Source organism: Galeopterus variegatus, unplaced genomic scaffold (assembly GCF_000696425.1).
Source record: "Galeopterus variegatus unplaced genomic scaffold, G_variegatus-3.0.2 Scaffold424, whole genome shotgun sequence".
Taxonomy (NCBI): Eukaryota; Metazoa; Chordata; class Mammalia; order Dermoptera; family Cynocephalidae; genus Galeopterus; species Galeopterus variegatus.
Window position 1 is genome coordinate 268,061 of NW_007726535.1, and position 20,768 is coordinate 288,828.

Consider the following 20,768-nt stretch of genomic DNA (forward strand, 5'->3'; position numbering starts at 1 on the left):
AACACCCTGGGCAAACATCTTGTGACTTCTGCCCCAGAGGTGTTATCTTAAAAGGCAGACAAGGAGAAATAGAGTGAGAGGTTAGTTATGGAAATTTACTGAAAGAACAAGCAATTTACAGGGAATAAATTTTAATGGAAAACAGTTACAGGGATCAGTGGATAGAAAATTACTAAGAGTAAATATCAGAGGTAAGAGGGATTCTGGCTAAAATGACCTGACAGGATTCTTGCTGAAGACAGGCTAGGGTGGTCAGACATCACTTGAAGGATGGTGGAGGATGAGGAGCCTGATTAGATATCAGGGGTGATCAGATATGGAGGATGGGGGATTCTAGCTAAACCAACTTAGCAGGCTTCTTGCTAAAATTGACAATGCAGAGACAAACACAGAAGCTCAAAAGTTGAGGCCCAGTCGAAAAAGAGGTCAGAAGAGTCTGAGCAGAGTTGGTCAAGGAGAGAATCTTTGTCAGTGTCACTCTTAAGGGGTTCCAGCCAAGGTCAGAGGAGGCTGGCCCTGGGCTCAGCTCCCCTGGACAGTTCCTCCCCCAGAGGCACCTGGCAGGCACCAGGCTGACAGCCATCACCCCGAGCTGGCTAGGGCAGGGGAGAGCTGACCCAACACCTACACCCTCTGCCCTCCCTCACATCCTGTTGGGAGGCCTAAGACTGAGATTTCACTTTTAACCAAGGGAAGAGTGGCCAGGTCTTCCCCATGCACAGTCTTTCCTAACTCTGGGGCTTCCACTCATTCACCTGAAGGGACAGCTCTGGGGGATGGGGCTCTAGGGAGTCCAAACTACTTGCGTGCAGCCCTGACCTGTGGCTGAAGCCATGGGCAAGTCATTTCACCTCTCTGGGCCTAATGTGTATCTAACAAAGTAATGTGTATCTAATGGCACACATCTGAGGGCTTGTCACAGTCAGGGTCCCAAGGAAACACATGGCACACTCAAGACAAGTCAAGTAGGTTTAGATACCACAAAGGGTGATGCACAAAGACTTGAGTAGTGTGGTGCAGAGAAGGCACACAACAAGGGAGAGTGTGGTAATGTGGACTTAGCAGCACCTCAGTGGCTGCCGCCCCTACCCCAGAAGACACAGCACAAGGAGCAGTTACCAAAGGAGCCATGTGGTGTAGGCTCCGTTAAGAGGGTCGCAGCCAGCCTGAGGTGACCACACAGGGAAGGAGCCAGGGGACAAACACCTCTACCTCCCACTCCTGCTTCCTCTGATGTCCTGCTGGCACTCACCATTGGCCAAGCCCAGCAGAAAGCCAGTCAGCAAGAGAGCCACTGATGTGGGCCTTACAGGTGGCATCCTGGGGCAAAAGCAGGGTGGGAAGGGGCTACAGTGGATTGGGAGGGTGTAGTGTAATAAGAAATACATGTGGTCTTTCTCCTTGGTTATCAGCACAGAGCTCCTGAAAACTTTGGAATTTCCTGAGTGATAGGAGTGTCTTTTGTTACTTGTGAGGAACCTCTTTCGGTCATATGTGAGTTTATGCTAATGAGGTGACTTAGAGTGAGGCTCCTAGGTAGGGAGCCTCAGGATGGAGCTGGTCACCAGAAACTCCAAGTGATTAGAGGGTCAGAACTTTCAGTCCCACCCCCTGGCCTCTGAGAAGGGGAGGGAGGGCTGAAGATTACGCTCTATAAAACTCTTGATTCATCCATTAAATTTGAAAATGCACAATCAAAAACAAACAAACAAAAACTCTTGAACAGCAAGATTTGATGAGCTCCAGTCTGGGAGCGCATTGAAGTGCTGGGAAGGTGGTGCTCCTGGACGTGGCACGGAAACTCCGAGCACCACCCCCAAGACTTTGCTCTATGTATCTCTTCCATCTGGTCCTTTCTGAGTTGTATCCTATATAATAAACCAGTAAACGAAAGTAAAGTGCCTTCCTGAGTTCTGTGAGCTGCTCTAGCAAATTACCAAACCCACGGGGAGGGTCATAAGAACCCCTGATTTATAGCTGGTCGGTTAGAAGTACAGGAGGCCTGGACTAGCAATTGGCGTCTGAAGTGGGCCAGTCTTGTGAGACTGAGCCCTTTGACTTGTGGGATTTGATGCTAACTCCAGGTAGATAGTGTCAGGATTAAATTATAGTGCATCTAGCTGGCGTCCAAAGAGTTGGAGAATTGCTTGGTGTGGTGAAAACCCACACATTTGTTGTCAGAAATGTTGTGTGTGTAGAGAAACAGTGTTTTCCCAGAGAGGGGCAAATGGAGAGTGTCCAGCTCTAGGCAACAGGAGCTATTGCATGTGGAAGAAACCAGCATAGCGCCCTGCACACGGGAGGGGCTCAGGCGAGTTTGTTCCTGCGCTGTGGGGAGCAGTATTGCTCAGGACACTTGGTGCCTGCTCTGCAGGGGCATGGAGCCCTGTTGGGGAAAAGGCCTGTCTTGTCCAGAACCACACTCCTCCTCCCCAGAGGGCTGACTGGCATCTCTTTCCACAGCACATTCAGGAATTCACCAATGAGACATGGCAGGCACGGACTGGTGGGCCACTGCTGGACCACCTGGTTCTGCTTGTGTGGTCCCTCATCGTGTCTCTTTACCCTCTGGGGGGCCTCTTTGGAGCGCTGCTTGCAGGCCCCCTGGCCATCACACTGGGAAGGTAAGTGCTTCCTCTGCACTTAATAGCAAACTTAACTGCCATCAAGACATGCTAGAGGAGGAGGAAAGAAGAAGAAAGAGCAGGAAAAAACTCATTGAGGAAAAGGAAAGTAGTACGTAAATTTATTTTAAAGCATATGATACAGAAAGCCTGGAAATACAGACAGAGGTTCTAGCCTGGTTTTTGCAGGCAGTCACGAGGCCGTTGCTGTGTGACTCCCATCCTCTGGCGTCTTGTCGCTATGTCCCCACATGGCAGAAAGGGCAAATGCCATGTCCTCACTTAGGAGAATGGTACTGCCATAGCATGAAGGGGAGGAATGGCTAATTCGAATTCAGCACATATGCCTGTGCCAGGTGCACCAAACTACGGTCCCATCCTCAGTGGCAGGAATCTAGTGTAGTTCTTCTACCCGGTAGGTGACAGGAGCCCTGAAATTTGTTGCCATTATTGGGTGCTCAGGGCTGGCTGGGTGGGGTAGCAGGTTGGTTAGTCAGCCTGGTGATAAAAACCCCTGCTGTGGAGCTTGTGTGCACTTCCTGTTCCCGCACCCTACCTGCTTTGTTTATCAGCAGACTGAGCAAGCACTAGGCTGGTCAAGGAAGGCAGTTGAGTGCTGTCCACAGAGAGGGTCATCCTGTCCATTTGATTATGAAGAGTCTCTTCTGCAGTGGCAGGGGACTTCTGGTGAGCAGGAACACAGATGTATATTTTCAGGATCTGAGCCAATTCTGAGAGATCCATCTTTGTACCCTTTCCCTACACTGTTGAAACCAGTCTTCAAATACTGCTTCATCTAAGACTTTGTCCAACCAAACCCTTTGAAAAAAGGACAAAATTCCATGCTCAAAATTCTGTCTTATAGGAAGGGTTTAACTCCTTCAATATCTTTTAGGGCCATGCTGATGTGAATAACCTACTTATGGGAAACTGGAACCGACATGGGGCAAATTCGTTGTATATCACTTTTATTCATTGATGGAGTGCTACCAGGCACATTCAGGAAGGGTTTAACTCCTTCAATATCTTTTAGGGCCATGCTGATGTGAATAACCTACTTATGGGAAACTGGAACCAACATGGGGCAAATTCGTTGTATATCACTTTTATTCATTGATGGAGTGCTACCAGGCACATTCAACCTTAGCACAGGCATGTCATATGGCATGCAGTTCATGATGGGTACATGGCCACCTGGTGTCCCATGGTCTGGTGTTTTATTCCCCACAATGACCTGGTGACAAGGCCAGGAGCTATTTATCATTAAAAGGACAGTAATTTGCTGAAGGAGAGTAGCTCTACTCAGAAATTTTAGATTTTGTGCATTGTGATCCTCCTTTTAGAGTAGTCTAACTGCCATAGACACTTCAAGCACCATAGGATCTCCTAGGTCTAAAGGCTCAAGGGGAGGTCAAGGGTTTGAATCCTCATACTGGCCAGCCACCAAAAAAAAAAGTTTAGGAGGCAGAGCTCTTTGAATTTGGCCTTGACCCACTAGAGAATTCTCCTCTTGCTTAGCTCCACTCAGAGCTGCCAGATTTTCAAGTCACCTGGTTAATGTGTCAGAACACAACCCCCAACGTGGTACATGCTACCTTCAAAATGAAAAGAAGCTCTTTGAGATTTGTTCCTCCTCTTAAAGGGAACCAAGATGCAGCGATTTGTCATGCAGTTTGAAGGAAATATGCTGACATATCTTAGTCCACTAGACCTCAGGAACTTCATCGATATGGCAGGCCCTCTCTCATTTTTAATCTTCCACTCTTGTCATGCTTGTACCTTACCAAGACATCTGGTGCACTGGCTGCTTCCTCTTCTCCAGGCCCTTTCAGTATGAGCTCATCAAAGTGGTGGGCCAGCAGGCTGCCCTGGGGGATGCACAGGTCCCTGTCGAGTAGGTTGTGGCCCACAGCTAGAGAGCTGCTATATACTTAAGGCAGGTTGGTAAAGGTGTATTACTGTCTCTGCCAAGTGAAAGTTAAGTATTGCTGGTATTGTCTATGGTTTTTTTTTTTTTTTGGTGGCTGGCCAATGTCTGTCTGAAATGGAACAAAATGAATTCACCAGATCAAAATAATTTATTATTATTATTAATGGTATTTACTAATTCCAGTGAGGAAATCATAGGTTGTTACAATTGCAATTAATAGTTACAATTGGAGTTACTACTGGATCAAGTTTGTTATAATCTGTCATTTTCCATTCTGTAGGCACAGGAAACCTGAGCTTTGACTCATATTCTGGCTTTGGGCAGAATACTGGCCTCCTCTGGTGTTCAGTTTCCCTATTAGTACAGTGAACCATACAATCCACAGGGAGCTCTCCTGGGTGATCTGTTTGACAGCACTTACGAGCTCAATATCAGGAGCCCAAATCTGATGCTTCATCATGGTGACATTTCCAGTGTCTCCTCCTTGGTTTGGAGTCTGTCCCTTGACCTAAGTGTTGGGACATTCAGCCATCCAGAAGGTTCTGAGAAGTGACTTTATAATACTTGGAGGAAAACGTGAGCGAACTGTACTTGGCTTTCCTTGCCTCTCCTTCCTTACTCTAGAAGCCACTGTTCTTCCTCCCTAGGGTTTTATTGAGTCTGAGAAATTATCTGTCAGTTCCCTCATTTTTTGAAGGAGTTTGGGGAGAACAATGCTTAATCTGAAGGGGAAAAGCCATAAGATAAGTTCTGTCATTTCAAACTGTGGTGCCGGTAGAAAGGAGAGTAATTTAGGGGTATACTGGTGAAGGGGAATGGGATATGCCCCTCAAGGCATACAATGAGTGATCCTAGGTACAATGGCCGGTGGTCATTTCCATTCATAGAGCTTAGCCTCCTTGAATGGTACACACACATACACACAGGTCTGTGTGTCTGATCAGAGCTCACTGGATTTGCAAAGATGGGTTCCCAGAGACGGTCCCTCTGGACTGAACCACAGCCTCTCTTGCCTGTGTTCCACTTCTCCCAAGGAAGACGTCCCTCCTGGTGAATAACATCTTTGTGGTGGCTGCAGCGATCCTGTTTGGCTTCAGCCGCAAAGCAGGCTCCTTTGAGATGATCATGCTGGGAAGACTGCTCGTGGGAGTCAGTGCAGGTATTGGGGGGGGGGGGGCATCTCATCCTGCCTCTCTATTTCTCCTTATTCATTAATTCCCTTTATTCCTTTACTTCTTTCATTTATTCATTGATTTATTTTTCATTCATGCCCACCTTTTTTTGCAAAATGATATGTTTTATCTCAAAAGGCTCATATAACTAGACATTTAAAGTAAATATAGAAAAATGAAAAAGTTATACAGGGGTGGGGGAACAAATATCCCCGGACTTACACTAACAGGAGTCCAGTGTTTGAGCAACACTCTGAGCCATGAGCTTCCTGTCAGCCAAGATATAAAGGGATATAGGATGAGTCTCTGATCTTTCCTACAGAAGCATAATAGCCTGTTAGGGACGTCTCAGTTTCTGGAGCTGTAAAGGGATATAGGAGGGGTCTCTGATCTTTCCTACAGAAGCATAATAGCCTGTTAGGGACTTCTCAGTTTCTGGAGCTTGTCATGTGAGGGAGCAGAATTTTGATCACATCAACCTGGGCTTTATAAAGGGATATAGGATGAGTCTCTGATCTTTCCTACAGAAGCATAATAGCCTGTTAGGGACGTCTCAGTTTCTGGAGCTTGTCATGTGAGGGAGCAGAATTTTGATCACATCAACCTGGGCTTTTAGGGGCTTCAGTCAGCAAGTCACCTCTTGACCCCCTATAGTTTATACAGCCAGGTGTTGATGTCTATATTGCTTATTTATACTTATGAAATAAATTACCCCATAATTTAGTGGCTTAAAACAGTTTATAACCTCAGTTTTTGTGGGTCAGGAACCCTGGAATGTCTCTGCTGGATGGTTCTGGCTTGGGGTCTCTTATGAAGTTGTGCTCAAGCTGTCGGCCAGGACTGCAGCCATCTGAAGGTGTGGCTGGGGCTGGATAACCTGCTTCCAAGATGGCTCCCTCCCATGCCATCGTCAGCGGGAGTGCCTCACCCTGTGGGTCTCTCCATGGGGCTGCTTGAGCATTCTCTCACAGCCTGGCAGCTGGCTTCCTCCAGAGTGAGCGATGAGAGAGGGAGAGAGAGAGGAGGAGGAAGCGTCAGTGCATTCTGTGCCCTAACCCCAGAGGTCACACACCATCAGTGTTACCACATTCTCTTCTTTAGAAGTCAGTCACTAAGGACAGCCCACTCTCCAGGGTAAAGGAACCAGGTCAGCCTTCATCTTTGTGACCTGAGTACCTAGCACAGAAGGAATCCCTCCCTAAATCTCCCTAAATGCTTGAAAAAAGAGCACTGGGGGGGAGGAGGATGAGAGAGAGGGACGGAGGAGGGAGAGAGGGAGGAAGGGGGAGCGAGCGAGGCGCAGGATGTTCCTGGGAGACACTGGTCCCAGGTCAGGTGGGGGACAGAGCCACTTGCCCTACAGTATTCCCAGGTGTGATGCCCGATACTGTGGCCTCCTCGCTTCTGCCATTTGTCGCCATGTGGGGTGGGCAGTGAAGGTGTGGCTGGCTGCGTAAGTGCTGGTGCTTCCCTGGGAGCCGGGACGGGGAGAGAGCCTCCAGCTGTACTGGTCAGTGAACACGTGGACATGACAGCCGGCACAGCTGGTGGGCATCCAGGATGCGGTCCTGCCCTTCTCCTCTACTCCACCCTACTCGGTCCCCTCAGAGCCCTTCCCACTTGTCACAATGTTGGGACCTAGAAAGATTCCACAAACATGGGACTGTGGCAAGGGACCAGGATGGGAGCTGATCTGAGAAAGACTTCTTCTCTTTCAGAACTCCTGAGGGGTGGGGTTGGGGTCCTGTTGGCCCTATAGCAGGTGAGGTGGAACCCCTCACAGTGTGTGGGGTGAGCGAGTGGACCTTGGTGCCAGGATCCAGCAGACAAGGGGCTGGGCAGTGCCGAGTGAGGTGGGGGAGAGGGGCTGGGTGTCACGGGGTCCTGCCTGGTGACTGATGTACCTCTGCTATGCACATGTCCAGGCGTGAGCATGAGTGTCCAGCCCATGTACCTGGGGGAGAGTGCTCCCAAAGAGCTCCGAGGAACCGTGGCCATGACCTCAGCCATCTTCACGGCTCTGGGGCTCGTGATGGGACAGGTGGTTGGGCTAAGGTAAGTGTCCTTACCCATCTGCTTTGAGTGGTTTCAGGGATGCCAGTAAAAACCCTTCTCTGCCTAAATTTCTTCCCCACGCAGTAAGTAGATTAAGACATTGCTTCTTTGCATGAAGGCATCAAATCCCTGTCCACATCCATGTGGCCAGTACACAAAATGGGCACCAGTCAGCCACACTGTAGTGTGTATTGCCGTTTTCTATCCTCTCCAGGTCAGGGAGCAAAGAACAAATCTTGAGAGGGTGGAGATTTGGGTTTTTAATGGGAGTGTGTTCTGGTCATCCCAGAAGAAAGAGGAGAGGGCAGAGCTTGGACCCCTGGGAAGAGGAGTTGTTAGGGCTGTGGTGGGGCAGTGGCCCTACTGTCTCTTGGTCCCTCCCTGAGTGAGAAAGATCTTGATGTTTGGATCCAGAATTACATGACAAGAGGCACAGGGCAGTGTTGACCCTTTGCAGGCAGGTTAGCAGGTGGGTGAGGGGGAGGGAGGGAGGTGGGTAGGACTCTGGCAAGGAGGTTTCTAGCCTGCCCTCTCTTTTGCCTCCCGAGGGAGCTCCTGGGTGGCCCGCAGGCCTGGCCCCTGCTGCTGGCCAGCTGCCTGGTGCCCGGTCTGCTTCAGCTAACCTCCCTGCCCCTGCTCCCGGAGAGCCCACGGTACCTCCTCATTGACCGTGGAGACACCGAGGCTTGCCTGGCAGGTGAGTTCTTGCCCTTGGGTCCCAGACCACCCTTACCAAGGGGTGCATCTCACTGGAGCACATAGGTCCCCATTTCTTGAGTTTCATTTATCAGAGAAAAGCTGTCCCTCTCTGTGTGCCCCAATTTCATGACCTATCCGTACATCCCTTCAAAACTTTTTGTGAGGGGCTGTCCTAAATGCCAAGGCAGCAGGATAGATCAGACACAGCCACTGCCATCTAGGAACCCCAGGTGATGCAGAGAAAGAGCCCCCGCTAAACACACACACACGCACGTGCAAGGTGAAATACCTGCACAGGACCTCACCTGCCCAGCGCCAGCTGCGTGGTGGTCATCTTGTCAGTTAACTGTGGCTACAATAAGGACATTGAAGGAATAATCACAAAATCTCTGGCATAAAGCAACAATCATTTCTCATATCTTTTACTCACTCAACTGGGCCAGCTCATGGCGTCGGGAAGGTGGGAGGTGGCCAGTCTATGCTGGTCTGGGCTGGAGCAGTTCAGCTCCATTGTACACGTCTCTCCTCTCACCATTGGTACCAATGGGCAGGCCTAGGCATGTTCTTATTCTGGTGACGGCAGAGGCACAAGAAAGCAAATCCAGTTGCGTAAGCTCTTTCCACACCTTTGGTCCCCTCGTGCCCATCAACACTCATTGGCTAAAGGGAGTCATGCTGCCGAGTCCATGAAGGGAAGGTGTATCCTCTCAGGTGGCTGGGGGTGTGGTTTGGGGGGAGGGTGAAGACCAAGGCCCATTAATATACCCTTCTGAATTTGTCATCATGGCCACAATGATTATTTATGCCCTCCTCTGTGTCACATATGCTCAGTTGCATCTGAGGATTTCCCTAAAGTCACATCCGATCATGGCATCAGGCTTAAAGTCCTGGATTTTAAGATCACATTAAATCTATATGTGCCTTTTCTTGATCCAGAGACCTAGGAGCTAAAAAGACAAGTCTTCCCCTCCCACATTCAGCGTACTGTGGTGAAAGTGAGATGAGGTAACCAGAACTAGCACTGTCACTCCAGTACTGAGGCCGGGAAGGCACGGAGCAGTCACAGATCCACAACAATTCTGAAGTGCCCCTGGGAAAATATTGCCAGTTCCCCTGCCTGGGGGATGGGAAATGTTCCTTGAGTAAGCCCTGGCTCTGTGCCCTGAAAGGGGCTCCCCAAGTTCTCCGTGGTTTTCACTTCCACCCTCTGAGACGTCTTTCCTTTTCCACCATCTTCCTTCATACCTTCTGAGGATAGCACTGGAAAATACGCTGCTTTGGGTGGTTGAACAAATTTCTCAGCCTGCTTCCTATATAAAGTTGGGGCACAGAAGTCTTTCTATTTCATAGTCTCTTTCTGTCCAAGGTGTCAGAGCTTTTGTCAATACAACCTGCTCAAAATCAGTATGAGTTTTCTGTGAATTTGATTTTTATGCCAACAAGCCACATCCACAATTCTTTTTGAGACGTGCTTCCCTCTAAAGACCTAATTACTGGTATTTAGAGCATGTCAGGCTACCGTGGACCGACACCATTAAGCCTCTTAAATGCCCCCTTTTCCGGCTGTGGGGTCTACAAGGCACTGCCTTAGGCCACACCCTTCATTTGATCTTTACTCTGAGTCCAGGTCTTACTGGTAGTTCTCTGGATTTGATCTTTGCTCTCAGGCTATAACTTAATTTGGAATTCTTCTAGCCAGAGAGGCTACAGAGGAGAAACAGTTTTTTTATTTTTAACTAATCCAGCAATTTCTGGAATGTGTTAAATCTAATCAAATTTTGTTCTCTCTGAATTCTGCTTGCAAACTGGCCAGTTCTTTTTTGAGCTCATGTCTCGTGTCTTATAGTAAGCGTAGAAACTACTCAGCTAAGAGCAACCACTTCATGCTTTCAACATCTGGAGATTCCTTTGCTCAAGTCCAGAAGTTCATTAGGTCTCTTTTCTTTCTTCCATGTTCCTGCACCACATAACATGGGTTTCCATTTTTCCAGCTTCCTCAGCATCCTCTGCCTAGTCTTAGAACCAATACCATGTCTTACAGGTCGAAGTTCATTAGGTCTCTTTTCTTTCTTCCATGTTCCTGCACCACATAACATGGGTTTCCGTTTTTCCAGCTTCCTCAGCATCCTCTGCCTAGTCTTAGAACCAATACCATGTCTTACAGGTCCTTATTAACGTAGCATCTACTCCCAGTGCCAATTTATAGATCAGTTTTCTATCACAGCCTAATGGACATTCATAACATCTCAGTGGCAAACAAAAGAAGCAGTTGTTTGGCTCAAGCCTGCGAATTCTCTGTGGCTGGCTGACCTAGGCTGGATCTGGCTGGGTGGCTTTTCTGATCTGATCACTCCTACAGCTGCAGGTCAGCTGGGCACTGGCTGATCTAGGATGGTCAGCTGGGCCACCTATGCTCCTAGTGTCTCTCATCATCCTCCTGGGACCCGTGCTCTAGCCTGGCATGTTCTTACAATGATGACAGATGAGCAAGTAGAAGAGAGCAAAGCCCCTTAAGGCTGAGGCTGAAACGTGGCATGCCCTCACTGCAGCCTCCTCCTGTTGCCAAAGCAAGTCACACAGCGGAGCCAGAGTCAGGGGCAGGGATGTAGACTTGCCTCCTTAGTGGAGGAACAACTAAATCACATAGCAAGGGGTGTGGGTACAGGGAGGGGTGAAAAATTGGGGATGATAATGGCAATTTGCCACATCATCATGTCCTGTCTGATATGTCCACAGACCCAGAATTTCTAAAGCCTTTTCTCCTCCATGGTGCTCTCCACCCTCCCAGCAGCCCTGGGAAATGAAGGGGCCAGGGAGATCATCCCCAGCTGACCGGGGGAGAAATTGTGGAGTGGAGTGGGGCTCACTGTAGGAGACCAAAGAGGTGGAGAGGGAACTCAGCAGCCCTTCCTTTTCTCAGCGCTGCGGCGGCTGCGAGGCACCCAGGACGTGGCGGCGGAGCTGGAGGAGCTGGAGGAGGAGCGCTCTGCCTGCCAGGGCCGCAGGGCGCAGCGCCCGTGGGAGCTGTTCCGGGATCGGGCCCTGCGGAGGCAGGTGATAAGCATCGTGGTGCTGGGCAGCGCCATGGAGCTCTGCGGGACCGACTCGGTGAGACTCGCCCCCGGCCCCGCCATCGTGTGAGGGGCTTTGTGCTGTAGGGAGCCGGGAGCCGAGGGAGGTAGGAGGGGGCGAGGCCTCAAGCGCCGCCCTGGGCCGCCCCCCAGGTGTACGCCTACGCCTCCTCTGTCTTCCGGGAGTCGGGAATGGCAGAGGAGAAGGTCCAGTACGCCATCATCGGGACCGGGAGCTGCGAGCTGCTCACAGCTTTCGTCAGCGTGAGTCTGACCCACCCTCCGCTAGCCCTGCAGGGAGGACCACCCGAGTGCTGAAGCTCCTAGGACTGCAGTCCTCTGTGTTCAGCTGTTCTTCACTGCAGCTCACTCTGTTAAAACAGTGAGTTAGCGAGCGTCTGTTGAGCACCTACTGTTTGCTGGGCACTCGCACCACCATTTTGAGGTTAAGAAACTTAATGAAATTGATCAAAGTCCTCTAGGAAATTAATAACGTTGTAATCTCTTGAAGCGTCCCACCCCCATCACCAGCTTCTCCATGAGCCCTTCCACATTGCCCGCATGGAAATCAAGGGGCTGGTGGCCTGGCGCATGCGTCAGTTACTGAGTGGCTCCTTTTCTTTGCAGTGTGTGGTAATCGAGAGGGTGGGTCGACGAGTGCTGCTGATTGGGGGGTACTGCCTGATGACCCTCCACATTGCCCGCATGGAAATCAAGGGGCTGGTGGCCTGGCACATGCGTCAGTTACTGAGTGGCTCCTTTTCTTTGCAGAGTGTGGTAATCGAGAGGGTGGGTCGACGAGTGCTGCTGATTGGGGGGTACTGCCTGATGACCTGCTGGGGGACCATCTTTACAGTGGCCCTGTGCCTGCAGGTAGCTGGAGTGATCGGGGTGGGGCGGGGCGGGGTCCGGCTTGCTTCCCTCCTCACCCCACGTCTTGTCTGCTTTGCTGCAGAGCTCCTTCCCTTGGATGCCCTACCTGGCCATGTCCTGCATCTTTGCCTTCATCCTCAGCTTTGGCATTGGCCCAGGTGAGTGGGCCAAGGGGCTCTGGGCTTCACTGTGCTGAAGGAACGATGGATGACAGGCGTCTGGGTGAATGGTGGGTGGGTGTGACCCCCGACCCTCCTGTGCCAAGGTTTCTGGGAGGGAATGGCTGGAGAGAGCACCAAGGGGCCCCCATACAGACCAGGCCCAACCCCCACCCCCACATCTGGGCTGGTGCCAGCAGGGAGCCCTGGCTGGCAGCCCCCTGTCCCTGCCTCTTCTTCCAGCCGGAGTGACAGGGATCCTGAGCACAGAGCTGTTTGACCAGACTGCCAGGCCTGCTGCCTACGTGGTCTGTGGGGTGCTCATGTGGACCATGCTCTTCCTGGTCGGGCTGGGGTTCCCCTTCCTCATGGTAGGTCTGCCCATACCCCTGGGGAGCCCTGCCTTAGGTTTTGTCCCTGTCAGCATGAGAACCCTAGAGGAAGGCCTCCTTCCAGGGCTACTGAGACTGAAGGGGAGGGGTCTTGTGTGACCTGTTATGGGCCTTCCTTGTGGGGCTGAATGGGCCCACACCAGGTCCCGGGGTCTCTTTTAACCCACAGGAGGGTTTGTCCCACTTCCTCTACATTCCTTTCCTCTGCGTCTGTGTCTGTGGGGCTGTATACACAGGCTTGTTCCTTCCTGAGACCAAAGGCAAGACCTTCCTGGAGATCTCCAAGGAGCTGCACAGACTCAACTTCAGCAGGCAGGCCCAGAGCGCCACATGGCAGGGCCCCGAGGTCATCCAGTCCACAGAGCTCTAGCAGCAGGGCCGTGGCTGGCCGCCGCCAGAGGCTGCTCTTTCCTTTGCTTCCTGTCTGGGTCTCGGCCCTTTCCATTCACTAGCTCCCGAATTCATTTGCTTAAGAAGTGTTCATTGAGCACCTACTGTGTGCAGATGTGGTGCCACTTGGTTAGCGATCAGTGGTGAGCGAGGGAGACAGGATCCGGGACCTCTTGGTGCTCCCCGTCTGGAGGCAATTAATGGACAGGAAACCAATAAAAACATAATTACAAACTCAGGGAAGTTCAGTGGAAGAGAAATACAGGCTGTGGTGGGCGTGTGTACCAGCAGCCTTACCTGGTTGTGAGGGGTGGTCAGAGGAACTGATTTTTTAAATCAACTTTATTGACGTATAATTTACATACAATCAAATGTATCCATTTTAAGTATGCATTTGATGAGTTTTAACGATACATACACCCATGAACATTCTATCAAGATAGAACATTCACATCACCCCCAAAGCACTCTCACACTGCTTTGCTATCAATAACCCCCCCCCCCAGGGCTCTGTCTTTCCCTCCCTGAGGTCCCTGATCTTGTTCCTGCTCTCACTTCGTCTGTCAGACAGATCCTGAACACTCCCTGGGGGAACTTCTGCCTGTAAGGCTTCCCCCAACTCCAGCTTTCCTGGGGAATGCTCCAGAATTCTTGGGGAAAAGCCCACGAACTTCCAGAAGAGGCTTCCAGGACTCCTCGCCCCTGCCCTGTTTCTCTCCCAGCCCCACTTTCTTCAGGTGGTAGGAAGAGGGCAGGCCCATGTGGCCATCCCCTTCCCCAGGCAGGCCGACAATACTCCAAAATGAGGCTCCTCTTTTCCTTCTCTGGAAACTCTCAGACATTGGATAGATTGGCCTGATGTGGGCTGCTTGGAGAGTGGCAGCAGCTTGGCCTTTTACCTGCAGAGGCCACCAGGGATCTCTGGGGATCTACACTGCCACCGGGGCAGCCATCTGCTCAGCCTAAGGAGGGCCGTGCTCTCCTCCCTGTCCCCACTGGCAGTGGCTGGCAAAGCCTCCAGAAAGCACTAACCCATTTTTCCATTATCTCCCCTGGCCAGAAAGACTGCTGTCCTCCAGAGCTGATCTGGGCCCAGGGCTGGTTTTGTGACCACCAGATGGACCTGCTGGGCAGCTGGGGCCCTGACTGCAGCATTCCCAGCTGCTATCCCGCCCCCACCCCCAGCTGCCCACACAGGCGGTGGCAGCAGCTTGGCCTTCTACCTGCAGAGGCCACCAGGGATCTCTGGGGATCTACACTGCCACCGGGGCAGCCATCTGCTCAGCCTGAGGAGGGCCGTGCTCTCCTCCCTGTCCCCACTGGCAGTGGCTGGCAAAGCCTCCAGAAAGCACTAACCCATTTTTCCATTACCTCCCCTGGCCAGAAAGACTCTCTGCTGTCCTCCAGAGCTGATCTGGGCCCAGGGCTGGTTTTGTGACCACCAGATGGACCTGCTGGGCAGCTGGGGCCCTGACTGCAGCATTCCCAGCTGCTATCCCGCCCCCACCCCCAGCTGCCCACACAGGCTCTGGAGACACTTCCATAGGAAGGGGTTCAGCCCTTTGTGATTGTCACGTGTTTTGTGATCAGCTGCCTGCCCTCCATGCAAATCCCTATGTTCTGCTGTCTCCTGAACAAAATGGGAACCAATGCCAAAAAACAAAAGATATCAAATACCTTTCTTACCCACAAAGCTTTTTACAAAGAATGTGTCTCACTAGGAACTGGGACATTCATCGGCCCAAGACCAACTCCTGGTAAAAAGGAATAAGGAGAATTGTGTTTGTAACAAGTTACAGGATTGTTTCTGTCCAGGATTTTAAACTTTTTGTTAAATTGTGAAATTATGGGGGCCGGCCCGGTGGTGCACTGCTACAGTGCGCCGCTTGGGAAGTAGGAGTTCTATAGGAGAAAAGTGAAATAAAGTCAGATGGGAAAGCAGAATAAATAACTATTCTGTCACTATCAGATTTGGCTTTTTTGGAATTTGATATAATTCTATATTGTAGAATGCATTTGTGTCTGGCTTTGATCTTGATAAAGTTTTGAGATTCATGCATGCTTTTGCACGTGTTAGTATATATTGCTTTGTATTGCTGAGTCCTATTCCCCTGTATGCATATGATGATTTGTTTATGTCAGTGGGCATTTGGGTTGTTTCTAGTTCTTGGCCATCATGAATAAAACTGATATAAACATTCCAACATCTAAGTCAAAGAAATCAATCAGCCATTGTTATATAATAGAGAATTTGACTGGCCTTTGGCAGTAAACAATTAAGTGTTAAGTGGAGGTGGTGGCTGGGGCAGTGTGTTCTCTGGAGAGAGAGAAATCTCTGTGTCAGGGTGTCAGGAGAGGTCTCAGGGAGAAGGTGACCCTGAGCTGACTTCCCAAGAACAGGCTCAGCAGAGGGGGTTCAAAGCTAGAGCCATTCAGAGGCAGCAGCATTGAAGGATACTACTAAATCTCCTTGTGTGTCGGATCACTGTGGAATCTTCAGGAAGGCAGGCAGCAGCATTCCCAGGAGGCACTGATGGAGCACCTGGTGCCTGCCTTCCTGGGCAGTGACCACTCATATATCCAAACCTTCCTTTTTAAGTACCAAGCCTTTACCAACCCCCAGCAGTTGCTGGACTGACTCTTCGAAAGATATGGATGCATCGTTCCTGATTCTAATGAGGACAGCAGGCCCTGGGACTATCAGAAATATGCCATGTGTTCCATCCTGAGCACCTAGCTGGATTTGTACTGTAGTGATTTCTATCACCCCCTGAATGTTCTTGCCTGAAGGTGCTGCTGGACTATCTTCACCTAAACCTGCCAGGCTCAGAAGTGGAGCGCCATGCTAACCTTCTCCTGGCTCAGCAGGAGCACTCGAGGCCCATTGAGGCAGAGTCAAAGGCTCCATCACCAGCTGCAGCCCCAGAGCCAAAGGAAGCCTACATAACCGCTCTAGAAACATCGCCAAAGTGGGAGCCAGGCCCAGCACCCAAGGCATTGCTGGCTCCAGGGCATTGTTGGCTCCAGAGCTGGAGGCAACCCTGGCAAGAGCACTTGCACCATTGCTGGAGTCACCTCAAGCTCTGCCACCTGCTTCAGTTCATGAGAGAGAGCCAGCATCCACTCTCGATGGACAGGCAACAACAGAATCTTGTCATAGCAAGTCCAATGCCAGGTACTCATTCTGTAGCAGCTGCAGAGTCTGAGCTGCTAATGGCCCCACAGCGGGCACCAGTTCCTAAACTCCTGCCCTGCTGCCTGGCCTTCCCCTCCCCTGCCATTGCACTTGTCTCCATTTTGTTTTTCTTCTACGGCTCATGAAAATTTACCAAACTTTATCTTCTAGAATTTCCTTCCAATACAATAAAATGTTTTAATGTTCTTCAAAAAAAAAAACTCCTAAACTCCTGCCCTGCTGCCTGACCTTCCCCTCCCCTGCCATTGCACTTGTCTCCATTTTGTTTTTCTTCTACGGCTCATGAAAATTTACCAAAATTTATCTTCTAGAATTTCCTTCCAATACAATAAAATGTTTTAATGTTCTTCAAAAAAAAAAAAACAGGAGAGAACAAAGGGACCCCCATATAGACTGGGCCATGCTCCCCAGCTCTAGCCCACCTGCTCAGACCCCAGACCCAATGTGGCCTCTCACACCTCCCAGAGCATTCGATCAGCCCGTCCCATGGCCTGAATCTCCCCCCCTACCTTGCTTGCTAGCTGCCTGGGTCCGTGTGTCTCCGCTTCTCTCTCCCTGCACAGGTGGTGCTCAGCAGGGTCTGGAGTGGCACAGCTTCCAAAGGGCTGTTGTCCCTGTCCCTTCTCTCATATTAGCCCTCATTTTCTCCTCCTTCAGACCCTCTGGTTCCCTTTTGTTAGGACACAATTCACTGTCTCTGAGCCTCAGCTGAATTGTTCCATTTATCCCTTCAGTTTACACATATCTACTTAGGGCCCATGACATCCTGAGGCTTTCACCCATTTCCTGTCCTCAGGCTGCACCCAGGGTTGCAAGGATGGTGGGGATCCTCACCTTGCAAAAAATGAAAGTCTCACAACAAAATGTTCAGAGACAACATCTAAGGAGGGTTTCTATGTAATCAGGACTGCTCTGAGGGCTTTATAAGAGTTAGCCACCTCTGAGGGCTTTACAAGAGTTAGCTCCTTTAATCCTAGCAAAGAACCCTTAAAATTAGTACTTCTATCATCCGGTTGTACATGTGAGAGACTGAGGAACATAAAGGCACAGCTAAGTGGAAGGGCCAGGATTAGACCTGGGTGCCGGTGGACAAACTTGCCCTTGGGACTTGAACCTTGATCACAATGCACCCTGCCTCCGGGGACTTGTGGATGCCTGAGGTCAATGGCACAGGGTGCTAATAATTCAGTGCTGATGGCCTGTGTAGTCTGTAGTCTATTGTGCTTCCTGATTTCCATTTTATTGGGGAGGCCCAGAGACCACCCAAGGGGTCCAAGGAGACACTGGGGATTAGTGATGGAGATGGGGCTTGTCTAGGAAGGGCTGGGGGCAGCAGGGCTGGAAGTGAGCTGGAGGACATGGAGGCCTAGCAGCCACAGTGCCGGCTTTTTGGAGGTAGGTGGAACCCCTGGGAGTCATGCTCTGCTGGCTCTCTGGCTTCATTCTGCGGGCAGTAGGGAATCATTGAAGGTTAGAGAGAACCAGATACCCAGAGAGAGACAAGGACACTAAAGGGGAGCCCAATCTCTTGTCCTGGTGGCCCCAGCCTGGGGCCATATTCCAGGAGCAGATGCCAACCTCTCACCTACTCAGCCCCATAGGCTCACACCTGTGCGTGCACACACACATGCACATGTGCATGGTGTCTTTGGAGGCAGACCATGCAAATGCTTCCTCTGAGGCCCAGGGTGAGGAAGCTGAGAGACAGTTATCTCCAGCTGCAGGTGCTGGGCAGGCCTCATGGAGGCCACAGTGCTGCAGAGTAGAGATGGGAAAGGCCTGTGGACAAAGGGAAGATGCTGGAAGGTAGCCCACAGCCCACCTGGCCTCCAAGGAGGGGGTTTCCAGGCTGGGAGATGAGCTGAGAGGGCCTGGAGGCCAGGCTGAGGAGTTTATTCTGTAAGGATGGGGAGCCACCCACTCCAAGGTGGACACTGATGCCTCCTTTGTGTCCCAGCAGCTGAAGATTTCCAAGGAGAAGCCCAGGACACTGCCATTTGGACAGGTCGCTGTGAGCCCCTTCCTTCAATGCTGCTGCCTCTGAATGGCTTTAGCTTTGAAACACCCCCTACTGAGCCTGTTCTTGGGAGGTCAGCTCAGGGTCACCTTCTCCCTAGGACCTCTCCTGACTCCCTGAATCAGAGATGTCACTACTTCCAGAGCACCTACTGCCCCTGCCACCTCCACTTAACAGTTAATTGTCAGGGGCGTGTGACACCTCCTGTACAGCAGCTGGAGCAGGCCCATGCCTTGGGTTCCCCGAGCAGCCTGGCCTCAGCTTGGCTGTGATCCAGCAAGGCGTGGGTGGGACAGGGAAAGAAAGCAGTCTCTTGCTCTGCCCTGATGCCTACTATCAAGGTCTCCCTCCTGTTAGTCCATTTCCCACTCCAGGACATTGGTTACCATGCAATAGGATTAGGTAACGTTTACTGAGCACCTACTATATGCCAGGAACTTTGCAGTTGTCATCTTGCACACACATCTATGGGAAAGGAATCACTCCCCCTCCCTCCTTTGAGATGAAGAAACCAAGGCTCTGGGAGGTTAAGCGATTCAGCCCAGATCACCCTGCTCTTACCTATTAGGTTCCCGTTTCCTATGGGGGAGAGCTGGCCGTGACCACGGGGTCCCCACCAAGCCTTGGCCCTTCCTTTGCAATATATGCTTACAGATGGCTGGGGGGATACTTTTTGGTGGTCTCCTGGCAGACAACCCTCTTGGTAGTCCTGTATCTGAGGCAGGACGGAATAGAGACACGCCCCAGGGAAGCTGCTCAGAAATATTCAGACTGGGATGGCACTAGCAGTTAATGAGCCCATAATGCGCTGAGGACAACTTAACCACCCAACCAGTCAGCGTGCTGCACCTGGAACTTTGCAAAGTACAAAAGCCACCGCACCTGCGCACTAGGAGGAACAAAAGTGCAGACGACCCTCCACCTGTGATGTTAGACTGAAAAGTGACTTCACTGCGCATGACCAGAAACTTCAGACACTCAGGGATGCATGACAGGAAGCTGATGCAGCTTCACATAGGCCTGTTAGGCCTTAATTACCCTAGATCCTCCCCTATGGTTGAATATTCCTCCCCTCAGTTAGGACAGAGAAACACACGGTCCCAGAACAACATATAAACTCTCCCCTAAGGAATCTGGGGGCACCCCTCACTGGTGGGGGTTGGCCGCGCACGCTAGCGCCATACTTTGGCTTTGTTACAAAGCCCCGTTACGTCTGGCTTTTTCACTTCCAAGGAATCTGGGGGCACCCCTCACTGGTGGGGGTTGGCCGCACACGCTAGCGCCATACTTTGGCTTTGTTACAAAGCCCCGTTACGTCTGGCTTTTTCACTTCCTTTCGTTGGTCCCGTGAAAGATTTTTCTTCACGGCTTGACTAAAAACCTGGAACCACTGTCCAGTAATACACCTTCGGGTAGGGCTGGGTTGGGGGTCACCAGCAGGGTGATGGGCCCCTCAGGTCTTCTTCCACTATGACTGGAAGGGAATGGGGTTGTCTTTGCCATGACTGTTTCCACATTTGATGCCCTGTACATGGGCACAGACACTGGTGAGTCGGGGATGGTTGGTGGCTGGGGAAGGGTGTGTGTGTATGCCGGTGGGAGGGTGGGCCCACCACAGACCACAGCTGGGTCTCGGAGCTCACATGAGGGAGAAAGCGGGGAGAGGAAGGGAAGGTACCCCTTTGGGTGGGGGGCTGGCAGGCCCTGACCCTCACTATCCCCATGCTCTCCCTCCAGTGTGGGTGACTCAGATCCTGCCCACAGGGACAGCCAACCAGAGAGCTGGCTGCCCACCATTGGGTCTCTGGCTACTCATGTGTGCTGTCTTCCTCCTCTTTCAGCTGATCTTTCTTCCCTCCCTCTTCCCTGCCTGGTAGCCCTTTGCCATGGCACATGACACTCAAGATGTCCTCTGCACCAGCCAAGAGTTGCAGTGTGGCTACACATAACAGAAACCCTGAGAAACAGTGGCTTCAGCATAGAGAGGCTTCTTTTTCTCATGTAACCAAAGGCAGCTAAAAGGGCTGGGCGGAGCCTGTGTTTTTCAAGCTCATGGCTGCTGGACACCTGCTGCATATCCAGGGATCATGTCCAAGTTCCAGGGAGGGTCAGGAGGAAGGGGGCTGGATGGTGCCTCCATCAGCAAAGCAGAGGCTTGCCCATAAACCCCATATATTGCACGGGCCACAGC

The 20,768-nt window shown here is 51.2% G+C and overlaps 1 protein-coding gene across 2 annotated transcripts in view; it reads left to right on the forward strand.

The window, feature by feature from the left end:
* SLC2A11 (solute carrier family 2 (facilitated glucose transporter), member 11) overlaps positions 1-14,329 on the forward strand; it is a 21,108-nt gene extending 6,779 nt beyond the window's left edge. For both annotated transcript variants that reach the window (XM_008568572.1, XM_008568571.1), the window contains exons 3-12: positions 2,464-2,624; positions 5,589-5,713; positions 7,652-7,781; positions 8,330-8,478; positions 11,401-11,588; positions 11,705-11,815; positions 12,323-12,424; positions 12,507-12,582; positions 12,826-12,953; positions 13,144-14,329. In XM_008568572.1, coding sequence (XP_008566794.1) covers positions 2,464-2,624; positions 5,589-5,713; positions 7,652-7,781; positions 8,330-8,478; positions 11,401-11,588; positions 11,705-11,815; positions 12,323-12,424; positions 12,507-12,582; positions 12,826-12,953; positions 13,144-13,344 — 1,371 coding nt within the window. In that variant the 3' untranslated portion in view covers positions 13,345-14,329. The remainder of the gene's footprint in view (positions 1-2,463; positions 2,625-5,588; positions 5,714-7,651; positions 7,782-8,329; positions 8,479-11,400; positions 11,589-11,704; positions 11,816-12,322; positions 12,425-12,506; positions 12,583-12,825; positions 12,954-13,143) is intronic.
* The last annotated feature ends 6,439 nt before the right edge of the window (positions 14,330-20,768 follow it).